The sequence below is a fragment of the Entelurus aequoreus genome, linkage group LG05 (assembly GCF_033978785.1).
Source record: "Entelurus aequoreus isolate RoL-2023_Sb linkage group LG05, RoL_Eaeq_v1.1, whole genome shotgun sequence".
Lineage (NCBI taxonomy): Eukaryota > Metazoa > Chordata > Actinopteri > Syngnathiformes > Syngnathidae > Entelurus > Entelurus aequoreus.
This window is the reverse complement of record NC_084735.1, coordinates 5512353-5528597: the sequence shown is the minus strand read 5'-3', so window position 1 is coordinate 5528597 and position 16245 is coordinate 5512353. Positions and strand designations below refer to the sequence as shown.

Below are 16245 nucleotides of genomic sequence, written 5' to 3'. Positions count from 1 at the left end.
CACAACAACATCTACTAGCACCGACATGTTACACAACAACATCTACTAGCACCAACATGTTACACAACAACATCTACTAGCACCGACATGTTACACAACAACATCTACTAGCACCGACATGTTACACAACAACATCTACTAGCACCAACATGTTACAGGACAACATCTACTAGCACCAACATGTTACACAACAACATCTACTAGCACCAACATGTTACACAACAACATCTACTAGCACCGACATGTTACACAACAACATCTACTAGCACCAACATGTTACACAACAACATCTACTAGCACCAACATGTTACAGGACAACATCTACTAGCACCAACATGTTACACAACAACATCTACTAGCACCAACATGTTACACAACAACATCTACTAGCACCGACATGTTACACAACAACATCTACTAGCACCAACATGTTACACGACAACATCTACTAGCACCAACATGTTACAGGACAACATCTACTAGCACCAACATGTTACACAACAACATCTACTAGCACCGACATGTTACACAACAACATCTACTAGCACCGACATGTTACACAACAACATCTACTAGCACCGACATGTTACACAACAACATCTACTAGCACCGACATGTTACACAACAACATCTACTAGCACCAACATGTTACACAACAACATCTACTAGCACCAACATGTTACACAACATCTACTAGCACCGACATGTTACACAACAACATCTACTAGCACCGACATGTTACACAACAACATCTACTAGCACCAACATGTTACAGGACAACATCTACTAGCACCAACATGTTACACAACAACATCTACTAGCACCAACATGTTACACAACAACATCTACTAGCACCGACATGTTACACAACAACATCTACTAGCACCAACATGTTACACAACAACATCTACTAGCACCGACATGTTACACGACAACATCTACTAGCACCAACATGTTACACAACAACATCTACTAGCACCGACATGTTACACAACAACATCTACTAGCACCGACATGTTACACAACAACATCTACTAGCACCAACATGTTACACGACAACATCTACTAGCACCAACATGTTACAGGACAACATCTACTAGCACCAACATGTTACACAACAACATCTACTAGCACCGACATGTTACACAACAACATCTACTAGCACCGACATGTTACACAACAACATCTACTAGCACCAACATGTTACACAACAACATCTACTAGCACCAACATGTTACACAACAACATCTACTAGCACCGACATGTTACACAACAACATCTACTAGCACCGACATGTTACACAACAACATCTACTAGCACCAACATGTTACAGGACAACATCTACTAGCACCAACATGTTACACAACAACATCTACTAGCACCAACATGTTACACAACAACATCTACTAGCACCAACATGTTACACAACAACATCTACTAGCACCAACATGTTACACAACAACATCTACTAGCACCAACATGTTACACAACAACATCTACTAGCACCAACATGTTACACAACAACATCTACTAGCACCGACATGTTACACAACAACATCTACTAGCACCAACATGTTACACAACAACATCTACTAGCACCAACATGTTGATGTGTTGACATGCAGGGTGGTCCGGGGGAGCGGGGCCAGAAAGGGGAGGCGGGGCAACAAGGTCTACAGGTAAGTGTCTCCTTCTGACACACCTTGTCATGTGACCGGTGACCTTGCCTCACCTGTGTGTTCAGGGTGTGGCGGGGCGAGGGGGCGTTCCAGGCAGGGAAGGACTTCCTGGTCCCCGGGTGAGTGGGAGGGTGAGACGGGGGCGGAGTCAAGGTGGCGTCCATCTCATACCTTTCTTTGTTGACCACAGGGTGAGGCAGGTAAAGACGGGCCCCCCGGCCGACCGGGCCCCCCCGGTGTTATTGTAAGTTGTCACACTCCCATGATGCATTGCTGCCATCCATCACACAGGTGTTGGACTCAGGTACACCTGGTGCTATCTGTATGATTTACTATGACCGCCTTCTTTCTCCCACCTGCAGGGCAGTCCAGGAGCCCCAGGTGGCCCCGGGAACACGGGTGCTGCTGGGAAACACGGAGAACTGGGACCACCGGTGAGTTAGCAGCTCTCGGCCCCAAGCTAACAAGCTAATGAGTTAACTCGCCGACAAGCTTAAGTGCTAACAAGCTAGTGAGTTAACTCGCCGACAAGCTTAAGTGCTAACAAGCTAATAAGTTAACTCGCCGACAAGCTTAAGTGCTAACAAGCTAATGAGTTAATTCGCCAACAAGCTTAAGTGCTAACAAGCTAATGAGTTAACTCGCCAACAAGCTTAAGCGCTAACAAGCTAGTGAGTTAACTCGCCAACAAGCTTAAGTGCTAACAAGCTAATGAGTTAATTCGCCAACAAGCTTAAGTGCTAACAAGCTAGTGAGTTAACTCGCCGACAAGCTTAAGTGCTAACAAGCTAATGAGTTAACTCGCCGACAAGCTTAAGTGCTAACAAGCTAATGAGTTAATTCGCCAACAAGCTTAAGTGCTAACAAGCTAGTGAGTTAACTCGCCAACAAGCTTAAGCGCTAACAAGCTAATGAGTTAACTCGCCAACAAGCTTAAGTGCTAACAAGCTAATGAGTTAACTCGCCGACAAGCTTAAGTGCTAACAAGCTAATGAGTTAACTCGCCGACAAGCTTAAGTGCTAACAAGCTAATGAGTTAACTCGCCGACAAGCTTAAGTGCTAACAAGCTAATGAGTTAACTCGCCGACAAGCTTAAGTGCTAACAAGCTAACGAGCTAACATGCTCGCAGGCCAATTTGTTTACATGCTAATGAGTTAAAAGCTAATGTGCGAGCAGGTTTATGTGCTAATGTCCTTACGAGCTAAAAAGTGAACACGTTAAGCTAATGTGCTAATGAGTTAACATGCTAACCCGCTAATGTGCTAGCAGGCTAATGCAATGACGGGCTTACAAGTTAATGAGTTAACTCGCCAACAAGCTTAAGTGCTAACAAGCTAATGAGTTAACTCGCCGATGAGCTTAAGTGCTAACAAGCTAATGAGTTAACTCGCCGACAAGCTTAAGTGCTAACAAGCTAATGAGTTAACTCGCCGACGAGCTTAAGTGCTAACAAGCTAATGAGTTAACTCGCCGACAAGCTTAAGTGCTAACAAGCTAATGAGCTAACATGCTCGCAGGCCAATTTGTTTACATGCTAATGAGCGAGCAGGTTTACGTGCTAATGTCCATACAAGCTAAAAAGTGAACAAGTTAAGCTAATGTGCTAATGAGTTAACATGCTAACCAGCTAATGTGCTAGCAGGCTAATGTGATAACGGGCTTACAAGTTAATGAGTTAACAAGCCAATGAGCTAACTGGCTAATAAAGTAACGCAAAAACTGCTAACAAGCAAATGAGCTGACAAATCAACAAGCTAATTAGCTAACAAGCCAATGACCTACCTTGCTCATGTGCTAAAGAGGTAACAAGCTAATATGTTAATGAGCTAACAAAAGATCAAGCTAATTAGCTAACAATCCAACAAGCTACGTAGCTCACGTGCTAAGGAGCTAACAAGGTTCTGTCTGCATGGTTTCAGGGCCCGCCTGGTACCAGGGGCGACAAAGGTGAACGGGTACGTGTCATTTTTTCTCAGACTCACTCACCTTTTGTGACTCCTCCCACCTGAGCAGGTGTGTGTGTGTGTTGCCAGGGAGACCAGCAGTCCACCAGCACGGTGCAGGACATCGCCCGGCAGGTGTGTGAGCAGCTAATCCAGAGTGAGTACGTTAGCTTAACGCCACGTTAGCAAGAACGCCCGCACCACACCACACCCTTTTCCCCCCCCCCCCGCCGCTTGCAGGTCACATGGCTCAGTACAACGCCATCTTGAACCACGCGCCCAGCCCGTCAGTGACCATCCGCACGGTACCGGGACCCCCCGGAGAACCCGGCCGACACGGACCGGCCGGCCCCCAAGGAGAGCAAGGCCCCCCCGGGAGGCCCGGTTTTCCCGGACAGAACGGGCAGAACGGTCAACCCGGGGAACGAGGTGCGGCAGGTGCAACAGGTGCCAGCGGGAAAGTTGTGGGACTGTTTTGGTGTCTTGTGTGCAGGTCCCCTGGGTGAGAGGGGGGAGAAGGGCTCAGCTGGTGTGGGAGTCCAAGGCCCCAGAGGACCCCCGGGACCTCCTGGTAATCACACACAGGAAGCGGGCGTAGGCTTAGCATGTTAGCCTGTGTTCCTGCAGGTGTGCCAGGACAAGGCCCACCTGGCAGTCGGGGACATTCAGTTAGCTTAGCATGTTAGCCTAAAGGTGTGTTCCTGCAGGTGTGCCAGGACAAGGTCGACCTGGCAGTCAGGGACATTCAGGGCGACCTGGGACACCAGGAGCACCCGGCCGTCCAGGTGTTCCGGGCTCGGTGGGTCCTGCAGGACCTCCTGGGTACTGCGACCAGAACGCCTGCCTAGGTTACAACGTGGGAGGTAAGCACGCTTGGTGGGGGGGGCGGGGCTACCTACCGCTACTGACGGCGCCGTGCCCCCACAGTCCAGCTTCCGTCCAACATCTTCCAGAACTATGGCGAGGCCGAGGACGAGGACCCGTACCGCTACTACCAGCCCGACTACCCGCCACCTCGGCCCGTGGACGACGGCGACCACTCGGAGCTGATCCCGGAGGAAGAGGCGGGGCCGGCGTGACCACGCAGGAACAGGAAGTGATGGAGTCGTAGTCTTTGTTGTTTTCTTGTTGGGTCCAGCAGAACTTTCTGGAAGTCACCACTGGGACTGTCTGGCCGGTTGCCCTGGTAACCAAGGCGGCCGCCCCACCCCTCGCCGTCGCCACGCTCACCGGCAGTTGGCGTTGACGTGTCCACAAAAGGGGCGTGTTCAAAGGAAGTGTTGTTTTGATGACTTCCCGCTAAACAATAAATCCAAATACCATCAAAGCCTGCTTTTATTGTGGCGTCCCACAGGAAGTGGTCTACTCATACGCTGGCTCCTATTGGCTACCGCAGACCACGCCCATTTTGTTACTGGCTGACACCTGAGGTGAGGTCAGCGGTGCAGGTGTCCACAGGCTGAAGAGGGCGTGGCCAACCCAGCTCCTCAATGATTGGTCAACAGGCGGTCACGTGACCACAGGGCGCCATGTTTGCTACCAACCTGGAGCTGATGCCAGGTGTCTGCGCCACTTCCTGGTTAGTTTTCTGAGGTGTAGACCAAGTCCTGTTGTGCAGTCCAGGGGTCAGGGGTCAGAGGTCAGGGGTCAGGAAGAAGATAATGAAGGAAGTGAGTGCACGCAAAACAGGAAGTGCGTGCAGGCAAAACAGGAAGTGCGTGCAGGCAAAACAGGAAGTGAGTGCACGCAAAACAGGAAGTGCATGCAGACAAAACAGGAAGTGCATGCTGGCAAAACAGGAAGTGCGTGCAGACAAAACAAGAAGTTAGTGCATGCTAAACAGGAAGTGAGTGCAGACAAAACAGGAAGTGCGTGCAGACAAAAAGGGAAGTGTGTGTTGGCAAAACAGGAAGTGCGTGCAGACAAAACAGGAAGTGAGTTCATGCAAAACAGGAAGTGAGTGCAGACAAAACAGGAAGTGCGTGCAGACAAAAAGGGAAGTGTGTGTTGGCAAAACAGGAAGTGCGTGCAGACAAAACAGGAAGTGAGTGCACGCAAAACAGGAAGTGCGTGCAGACAAAACAGTTCATGCAGGCAAAACAGGAAGTGCGTGCAGACAAAACAGGAAGTGCACGCTGGCAAAACAGGAAGTGCGTGCAGACAAAAGAGGAAGTGAGTGCATGCAAAACAGGAAGTGAGTGCAGACAAAACAGTTAGTGCATGCAGGCAAAACAGGAAGTGCATGCAGACAAAACAGGAAGTGAGTGCAGACAAAAAGGGAAGTGCGTGTTGGCAAAACAGGAAGTGCGTGCAGACAAAACTAGAAGTGCGTGCAGACAAAACAGGAAGTGAGTGCAGACAAAACAGGAAGTGTGTGCAGACAAAAAGGGAAGTGCGTGTTGGCAAAACAGGAAGTGCGTGCAGACAAAACAGGAAGTGCGTGCAGACAAAAAGGGAAGTGTGTGTTGGCAAAACAGGAAGTGCGTGCAGACAAAACAGGAAGTGCGTGCAGACAAAAAGGGAAGTGCGTTTTGGCAAAACAGGAAGTGCGTGCAGACAAAACTAGAAGTGCGTGCAGACAAAACAGGAAGTGAGTGCAGACAAAACAGGAAGTGCGTGCAGACAAAAAGGGAAGTGTGTGTTGGCAAAACAGGAAGTGCGTGCAGACAAAACAGGAAGTGCGTGCAAGAAAAACAGGAAGTGAGTGCATGCAAAACAGGAAGTGCATGCAAACAAAACAGGAAGTGCATGTAGACAAAACAGGAAGCGCATGCAGACAAAACAGGAAGTGCATGCAGACAAAACGGGAAGTGCTTGCAGACAAAACGGGAAGTGCATGCAGACAAAACAGGAAGTGTATGGAGACAAAACGGGAAGTGTATGCAGACAAAACAGGAAGTGTATGGAGACAAAACAGGAAGTGTATGGAGACAAAACAGGAAGTGTATGGAGACAAAACGGGAAGTGTATGCAGACAAAACAGGAAGTGTATGGAGACAAAACGGGAAGTGTATGGAGACAAAACGGGAAGTGTATGGAGACAAAACGGGAAGTGTATGCAGACAAAACAGGAAGTGTATGGAGACAAAACAGGAAGTGTATGGAGACAAAACGGGAAGTGTATGGAGACAAAACGGGAAGTGTATGCAGACAAAACAGGAAGTGTATGGAGACAAAACAGGAAGTGTATGGAGACAAAACGGGAAGTGTATGGAGACAAAACAGGAAGTGTGACATCACACAAGCTGATTTGTGAAATTCAAGGATTACTCAACTTTGACAACTTTTCATGTTTATTCAGCATAAACACGCTTGATGCCACTGATTGGACTTCCTAGTGCCTTTCACAATAAAAGTCCTCCAAGGTCAGCTTGGAAGAAATGTTGAATACAAGAGGCGTCACTCTGAGAAATATTTGCAATCTTTGTCATACAAAGTGAAAGAAAGAAAAAAGGTATGAAAGCCGCCACAATAAAAGTGTCCATTTGGAGGTGCAGCATGGTGGTGTCACAACAACATTTGGAGGTGCAGCATGGTGGTGTCACAACAACACCACCACCACCACCACCACCACCATGCTTACGTCGGCTGTGACTTTGCACCAGGAGACACTTGCTCCTCCATGTCGTCAGAAGCTTCTTCTTTCAGCTCACCTTCAAGTGCTTCCTCCTCGCTCAACATCTCCCCGTCTTCCTGCGCTCGCCCACTGAACCACACCCTCACTTCCTGCTCGCTCATGTCCGCCTGCGCCGCCAACGCCTGCACCTCCTCATCCCTCACCACCCCGTGATGGAGGTAGTGCTCCTTCAGCAACGCCTGGCCGCTCATGGCCTGCTTTACACACACACACACGCACACACACACACACACACACGCACACACACACACACAAACACGCACACACACGCCAAAGTGCATTTTTCAGCCAATCAGAATCCTTCAAGATATAAACATTATGTGCATCAATATGATGAAATACTGTTGGACCAAAATGTAATTCCAGTTTTTGTCGTTCATTGTTTGGGTGATGCTGATATGATTCAATCGTTTCCTGTATCGTTCTTCTGAGGTATGACTTGAACAACTAACTTAACTAAAACTAAATTAACTGACTAAATAAATAACTACAAAACTAAATTAACTGACTAAATAACTAACTTAACAACTAACCAACTACATTAACTGACTAAATAACTAAATTAAAAACTAACCAACTACATTAACTGACTAAATAACTAACTTAACAACTAACCAATTACATTAACTGAGTAAATAACTAACTTAAAAACTAACCAACTACATTAACTGACTAAATAACTAACTTAACAACTAACCAATTACATTAACTGACTAAATAACTAAATTAAAAACTAACCAACTAAATTAACTGACTAAATAACTAAATTAAAAACTAACCAACTAAATTAACTGACTAACTAACTTAACAACTAACCAACTAAATTAACTGACTAAATAACTAACTTAACAACTAACAAACTACATTAACTGACTAAATAACTAAATAAAAAAACTAACCAACTAAATTAACTGACTAAATAACTAAATTAAAAACTAACCAACTAAATTAACTGACTGTATAAGTAACTTAACAACTAACCAACTGGATTAACTGACTAAATAACTAACATAACAACTAAATTAACTGACTACATAACTAAATTAAAAACGAACCAACTAAATTAACTGACTAACTAACTTAACTAACCAACTAAATTAACTGACTAAATAACTAACTTAACAACTAACCAACTACATTAACTGACTAAATAACTAAATAAATAACTACAAAACGAAATTAAATGACCAAATAACTAACTTAACAACTAACCAACTAAATTAACTGACTACATTACTAAATTAAAAACTAACCAACTAAATTAACTGACTAAATAACTAACTTAACAACTAACCAACTAAATTAACTGACTACATAACTAAATTACAAACTAACCAACTAAATTAACTGACTAAATAACTAACATAACAACTAACGAACTAAATTAACTGACTACATAACTAAATTAAAAACTAACGAACTAAATTAACTGACTAACTAACTTAACTAGCCAACTAAATTAACTGACTAAATAACTAACTTAACAACTAACCAACTACATTAACTGACTAAATAACTAAATAAATAACTACAAAACTAAATTAAATGACCAAATAACTAACTTAACAACTAACCAACTAAATTAACTGACTACATAACTAAATTAAAAACTAACCAACTAAATTAACTAACTAACTAACTTAACCAACCAACTAAATTAACTGACTAAATAACTAACTTAACAACTAACCAACTACATTAACTGACTAAATAAAAACTAACCAACTAAATTAACTGACTAAATAACTAAATTAAAAACTAACCAACTAAATTAACTGACTAACTAACTTAACAACTAAATTAACTGACTAAATAACTATATTAAATACTAACCAACTAAATTAACTGACAAAATAACTATTAAAAACTAACCAACTAAATTAACTGACTAAATAACTAAATTAAAAACTAACCAACTAAATTAACTGACTAACTAAATTAACTACATTAACTGACTAAATAACTAACTTAACAACTAACAAACTACATTAACTGACCAAATAACTAAATTAAAAACTAACCAACTAAATTAACTGACTGTATAAGTAACTTAACAACTAACCAACTGGATTAACTGACTAAATAACTAACATAACAACTAACCAACTAAATTAACTGACTAAATAACTAAATTAAAAACTAACCAACTAAATTAACTGACTAAATAACTAACTTGACAACTAACCAACTAAATTAACTGACTCAATAACTAAATTAAAAACTAACCAACTAAATTAACTGACTAAATAACTAACTTGACAACTAACCAACTAAATTAACTGACTAAATAACTATATTAAAAACTAACCAACTAAATTAACTGACTAAATAACTAAATTAAAAACTAACCAACTAAATTAACTGACTAAATAACTAACTTAACAACTAACCAACTAAATTAACTGACTAAATAACTATATTAAAAACTAACCAACTAAATTAACTGACTAAATAACTAAATTAAAAACTAACCAACTAAATTAACTGACTAAATAACTAACTTGACAACTAACCAACTAAATTAACTGACTCAATAACTAAATTAAAAACTAACCAACTAAATTAACTGACTAAATAACTAACTTGACAACTAACCAACTAAATTAACTGACTAAATAACTATATTAAAAACTAACCAACTAAATTAACTGACTAAATAACTAAATTAAAAACTAACCAACTAAATTAACTGACTAAATAACTAACTTAACAACTAACCAACTAAATTAACTGACTAAATAACTATATTAAAAACTAACCAACTAAATTAACTGACTAAATAACTAAATTAAAAACTAACCAACTAAATTAACTGACTAAATAACTAACTTGACAACTAACCAACTAAATTAACTGACTAAATAACTAATCTAAAAACTAACCAACTACATTAACTGACTAAATACATAACTTAAAAACTCAAACTAAATTAACTGACTAAATACATAATTTAAAAAATAAAAGTAAATAACTAACTTAACAACTAACAAACTAAATAACTGACTTAACAACTAAACAACTACATTAACTCACTGGGTGGGTGTGATGAGTTGATAAAAATATTATTTAAATAATATCATTTTTGTTAAGTAGTAATATATAATAGTAATGCTGACTCATCATTTACACTAACTAAACAACCACCACTTTTTAAGTACTAGGTGTTTGTGTGTGTGTGTGTCTGTGTGTGTACATGTTGTTGAGCAGACCTTGCTGGGAGCAGCGCCCCCCTGTGGAGAAGACTTGCAAGGATAGGGTCGCCGTGTTCTAGTGGACCAATTACGGTGTCGCTTCCTGGACTTCTTGTGGACTTTGCTGCCATTGTTGACTCCCTCCTCTACCTGCACACATCACACCACCTGTAACACCCTCTCATCACACATCACACCACCTGTAACACCCTCTCATCACACCACCTGTAACACCCTCTCATCACACATCACACCACCTGTAACACCCTCTCATCACACATCACACCACCTGTAACACCCTCTCATCACACATCACACCACCTGTAACACCCTCTCATCACACATCACACCACCTGTAACACCCTCTCATCACACATCACACCACCTGTAACACCCTCTCATCACACATCACACCACCTGTAACACCCTCTCATCACACATCACACCACCTGTAACACCCTCTCATCACACCACCTGTAACACCCTCTCATCACACATCACACCACCTGTAACACCCTCTCATCACACATCACACCACCTGTAACACCCTCTCATCACACATCACACCACCTGTAACACCCTCTCATCACACATCACACCACCTGTAACACCCTCTCATCACACATCACACCACCTGTAACACCCTCTCATCACACATCACACCACCTGTAACACCCTCTCATCACACCACCTGTAACACCCTCTCATCACACATCACACCACCTGTAACACCCTCTCATCACACATAACACCACCTGTACACCCTCATCACCCCCCTTACACCCTCATCACACAACCCACCACCTGTACACCCTCTCATCACACATCACACCACCTGTAACACCCTCTCACACACCTCACATCACCGTAACACCCTCTCACACCACCATACCCACTAACACCCACTCACACTCACACAACCACCTGTAACACACCTATCACCACTCATCACACCACCTGTAACACCCTCTCATCACACATCACACCACCTGTACACCCTCATCACACATCACACCACCTAACACCCTCGTCATCACACTCACACATCCACCCACCTCTCAACCACCCCTCACATACCACCTCAAACACCCCTCGCAACACCTCACACCGCACACATCCGACACCACTCACATCCATCCCATCACACCACCCTGTAACACCCTCTCATCACACACACTCACCTAACACCCCTCTTCTACCCACAGATCACACCACCTTCAACACCCTCTCATCACACCACTGTAACACCCCTCATCACCACACTGTACACCCTGCTCACCCCACTCCACTCATCACACCACCTGTAACACCCTCTCATCACACATCACACCACCTGTAACACCCTCTCATCTACCTGCACACATCACACCACCTGTAACATGCACACCGGTTACATGAGGTCACATGGCGTCATGAGGTCATATAACATTCACATGAGGTCACATGATGTGATGAGGTCTCATAATTAGGCCACATGGCATCATGAGTTCACATAGCGTGATGTCTCATGATGAGGTCACATGGCGTGATGAGGTCTCATGATGAGGTCAGATGGCGTGATGAGGTCACATGGCGTGATGAGGTCTCATGATGAGGTCACATGGCGTGATGAGGTCTCAGGATGAGGTCACATGGCGTGATGAGGTCTCATGATGAGGTCACATGGCGTGATGAGGTCTCATGATGAGGTCACATGGCGTGATGAGGTCTCATGATGAGGTCACATGGCGTGATGAGGTCTCATGATGAGGTCACATGGCGTGATGAGGTTCCATGATGAGGTCACATGGCGTGATGTCTCATGATAAGGTCATTAGGTGTAACGATGAGGTCATTAGGTCATGCGATGAGGTCATCAAGTGACGTGATGAGGTCATTAGGTCACACGCTGAGGTCATTAAGTCACAGGATGAGGTCATTAGGTGACATGAGGAGGTCATTAGGTGACATGAGGAGGTCATTAGGTGACATGATGAGGTCATTAGGTGAGATGATGAGGTCAATAGGTCACACGCTGAGGTCATTAAGTCACAGGATGAGGTCATTAGGTCACACGATGAGGTCATTAGGTGACATGATGAGGTCATTAGGTGACATGAGGAGGTCATTAGGTGACATGATGAGGTCATTAGGTGAGATGATGAGGTCAATAGGTCACACGCTGAGGTCATTAAGTCACAGGATGAGGTCATTAGGTCACACGATGAGGTCATTAGGTGACATGATGAGGTCATTAGGTGACATGATGAGGTCATTAGGTGACATGATGAGGTCATTAGGTGAGATGATGAGGTCAATAGGTCACACGCTGAGGTCATTAAGTCACAGGATGATGTCATTAGGTCACACGCTGAGGTCATTAAGTCACAGGATGATGTCATTAGGTCACAAGATGAGGTCATTAGGTGACACGATGAGGTCATTAGGTGACATGATGAGGTCATTAGGTGACACGATGAGGTCATCGGGTCACATGATGAGGTCATCGGGTCACATGAGGTCATTAGGTGACACGATGAGGTCATTAGGTCACACAATGAGGTCATCGGGTGACATTAGGTCACACGATGAGGTCATTAGGTGACACGATGAGGTCATTAGGTGACATGACCAATTTATTAGGTCACACAATGAGGTCATCGGGTGACATTAGGTCACACGATGAGGTCATTAGGTGACACGATGAGGTCATTAGGTGACACGATGAGGTCATTAGGTGACACGATGATGTACCTTGCCGCTGCGGTAGAGGTAGAACCACTTGAGGTTGGAGTTCTTACAGGCGTAGCGCGTGTCACCAAACCAGTTGACCACGTAGGAGCGCGGCAGACCGCTGTCCTCCGCCATCTTGTCGTAGTCCTGGGCGCTGGGCCACTGCGACCGGACGAAGGCCTTCTTCAGCATGTCCAGCTGCTGCGGCGTTTTCTTCAGCACCTTGCGGCCCGCCGTGGTGTGGCGATCTCGGGCGGCGGGCTCGGCCGCGTCGCCGCCATCTGGGCCGTGCGGCGACGGCGGCGCGTCCCGAGTCTTGCGTCTCTCGATGAACCAGGCGTCCACCTCCCGCCGCGTCAGCTTGGTCTGCGCCCGCAGACGCATCAGCTCCTCGTCCGATGGCGTGTCGCACTGGCGGAAGCTGGACTCCAGGCCCAGGAGCTGCTCCGAGGTCTTCTCTTTGAACTTCTGGGGCGTGAAGTCCGGGAAGGCGTGGCGGAGGCTGGCCCGGCGATCCCGGGGGGGGCGGGGCGAGTCCAGGGAGGGGGCAGTCAGCGGCGGGGCGTCACTGGCGTCGTCGCTAGAGTCGATGACAATGGCGCCGACCTCATCACCGGCGGCGCTGTCGCTAGCGCCGCTCCTTCCGCCTCCATCCGGCGCCGCGGCCCTGGCATCGGCGTGCTGCTCCTTGGCGTCGGCGTGCTGCTCCTTGGCGTTCCTCTGATTGTAGCGCGTGTCGCTGAACCACTTCTTGATGGCGCGCTTGGACAGCTTGGTGATCTGCATGAGGCGAGAGATCTCCGCCTCGCTGGCAAACTGCCGCCTGCCGTAGCTCGCCTTCAGCTCCGCCAGCTGCTCTTTGGACTTCTTGGGTTTGGAGGCGGAGTCCAAAGAGGCCGCCTTCTCCGTCTTGGACTCCGACGCGGATGGTTCGGAAGCTTTGGGCCGGTTGCCGGGTGCGACGGTCAACGCCACGGGCGAGCCCACGGTGCCACCGACTCCGCCCACCTGGGCGAGGACCAGGCCCGGCTGGCCCACGATCTGGCAGGTCTGGAAGATGGACTGCAGGCCGTTGGCGGCGGCGGCGGCCATGTTGGCGGGGATGACGGTGATGGTCTGGGGGACGGTCTGCACGGTGCCGTTGGCCTTCTTCCTGCGTGCCTCGTCCACCTGCCGACAGGAAGCGGGTCAGTTCCCACGCACACGGCGGCGACCTTGGTACCAACCTCCTCGGGCGTCCAGCTGACGCCATGTTTGAGGCGCTGGGCGGAGAACCACACCCTCACGTTCTCCTCGCTGAACTTGGTCTGCGACGACAGGGCGGCAACCTCCGACATCGACGGGTAAGGGAACCTGCGGGCGAGAGGACCTTTGACCTCCTGACACATTTCGTTACACCTGTGACTCCGCCCCCGTGGGCGTGGCTACCTGCTGTAGGCGCTGACCAGCAGGACATTGTTGTCCATGGCGGCGTTGTAGGCGGGAATGCTGCTGACGGGGATGAGCAGCTGCGTCTGGTTCTGATGGTTCTGCAAGGCCGACAGAACCTGCGCCAGCGTCCCGGCAGGAAGTACGGTGCCGCCGCCGCCGCCTTTCACGTGCAGCACGTTGGCGTTGTTCACCACGAAGCTCGGGGACAGCGTCTGGATGTGAAGCGGCGAGGACACGGGGACGAGTCGCGGCCCGCTGGCAGTGACAGGGGCGGGCGACAGCGTGGGCGGCCCGTCGTCGTACTCGTCCTGGCTCTCCACCTTGATGGCGTCCTCCACAGCCATTTTGTGCGAGGCGGTGAACTTTTTGGGCTCCGCCCTGCTCCTCATGATGGGGGTCTTGCTGAGGGCGATGCCTTGGCGCCGCACGTCCTCCTCCTCCTCCTCCTCCTCGCCGTCTTCCATCTTGACGAAGCCGCCGTCGAAGGTGAGGTCGTTGACCGTCTGCTGGAAGACCGTCTCGTTGTTGCGTCTCGCCATGGTGCGTGTGAAGTTGCCCTCGCCCGGGTGATGGCGAGCGTTGTGCGCCAGTAGCGCGTCGTAGCTGCGGGAGAGCGCACGTTAAGACGGGGCGGGGCGGCGAAAAGGGGGGGGGGGGCGGAGCCTACCTCCTGGTGTGGAAGTCGCACTCCACGCAGACGTAGGAGGTGTTGGTGACCACGTCGGGATGCTCCGAGTCCACGTGCACGGTGAACAGGTTGAGTTGTGGCGTGCGGAAGCTGCAGTACTTGCACTCGTAGCCGCCCTCGCTCGTGTGCGAGTAAATGTCCGAGCCGGCGTCCTCCGACTCCGCCTCACCCATCACGTCCTCAGCCGACGGAGGAGGGACCATGCATGGCGTGCTGGACTTCCTGCGGCTCGCCATCTTTTCCGCAGCTGCTTCAGTTGATGGCGCCTCCTTGTGGCGTCTTGGAGTCCATCCTCATCCTGTCAAGCCTGCAGAGCGAAGCTTCAGTTGATGGCGCCTCCTCGTGGCGTCTCGGAGTCCATCCTCATCCCGTCAAGCCTGCGGAGCCGACAACAAGTTATCTTCATCCTGTCGAGCCTGCGGAGACAAGCTTGCGTTAATACCTCACTCGCGCTCGCGGACGACGACAAGACGCACCGGAAGTGGCGACACTAACGTTAGCTGGGGTCCGCAAGCAGCTGACCGGAAGTGTCCGAGGCGCGGGCTAGCAGCTAGCTACGCGTTAGCATCGCGGCTCCGGCGTCTTCATGCGCAGTCTTCCGCCTTCCGCCCGCCGAGGAGTCCATCTGTCGGAGCCGCGACTATCGGCCGTCAGCTCCCGGCCCGCCTCGCATGCTTAGTGTTCGCCGTGTTAAGAAGAAGGAGAGCTGGGAGGACAAGACGCCGTTCGAGCAGCGAATGTGACAATGGCCATTTTGAGAGCGCCGCCGATGAGAGCGCTGGCTCACAAACACGTCCGGTTTTGCATTTTCAAAGTAAAATCTGTTGTGAGCAAACGCACAGGTTTGCTACTTTGCAACACGACATATATTTGAATGTCATTCACAAAATTACTGCTGGGATTGTTTTTAAAACGAGACTTTTCACATTAAATGGTTCTCATTCAGGTCACCGAGCAATGCC

At 47.3% G+C, this 16245-nt stretch overlaps 2 protein-coding genes across 7 annotated transcripts in view; one reads left to right on the top strand and one right to left on the bottom strand.

Moving 5' to 3' along the window:
• LOC133650054 (collagen alpha-1(XIV) chain-like) overlaps positions 1-4942 on the top strand; it is a 35889-nt gene extending 30947 nt beyond the window's left edge. Inside the window, exons 39-48 of the mRNA XM_062046842.1 lie at positions 1626-1679; positions 1745-1798; positions 1870-1923; positions 2042-2113; positions 3601-3636; positions 3715-3781; positions 3865-4053; positions 4118-4195; positions 4332-4487; positions 4552-4942. Of these exons, the coding sequence (XP_061902826.1) occupies positions 1626-1679; positions 1745-1798; positions 1870-1923; positions 2042-2113; positions 3601-3636; positions 3715-3781; positions 3865-4053; positions 4118-4195; positions 4332-4487; positions 4552-4703 (912 nt within the window). The 3' untranslated portion in view covers positions 4704-4942. The remainder of the gene's footprint in view (positions 1-1625; positions 1680-1744; positions 1799-1869; positions 1924-2041; positions 2114-3600; positions 3637-3714; positions 3782-3864; positions 4054-4117; positions 4196-4331; positions 4488-4551) is intronic.
• A 1968-nt stretch (positions 4943-6910) lies between these two features.
• LOC133650053 (zinc fingers and homeoboxes protein 1-like) lies at positions 6911-16056 on the bottom strand. Of its 6 annotated transcripts, none has more exons than XM_062046839.1 (7): positions 15726-16056; positions 15263-15660; positions 14593-15198; positions 14391-14517; positions 13186-14334; positions 10471-10602; positions 6911-7458 (listed from the first exon to the last, which is right to left on the bottom strand). In XM_062046839.1, the coding sequence occupies exons 2-7, from the start codon at positions 15517-15519 to the stop codon at positions 7204-7206; spliced, it is 2526 nt and encodes an 841-aa protein (XP_061902823.1). In that variant the 5' UTR covers positions 15520-15660; positions 15726-16056; the 3' UTR covers positions 6911-7203. The 6 variants fall into 6 exon arrangements, 4 of the variants coding, with proteins under 4 accessions (XP_061902823.1, XP_061902822.1, XP_061902825.1 ...); XM_062046838.1 differs by having other exon boundaries at positions 15263-15699; positions 15760-16056; XM_062046841.1 differs by having other exon boundaries at positions 6911-7455; positions 15263-15699; positions 15760-16056.
• Positions 16057-16245: the final 189 nt, after the last annotated feature.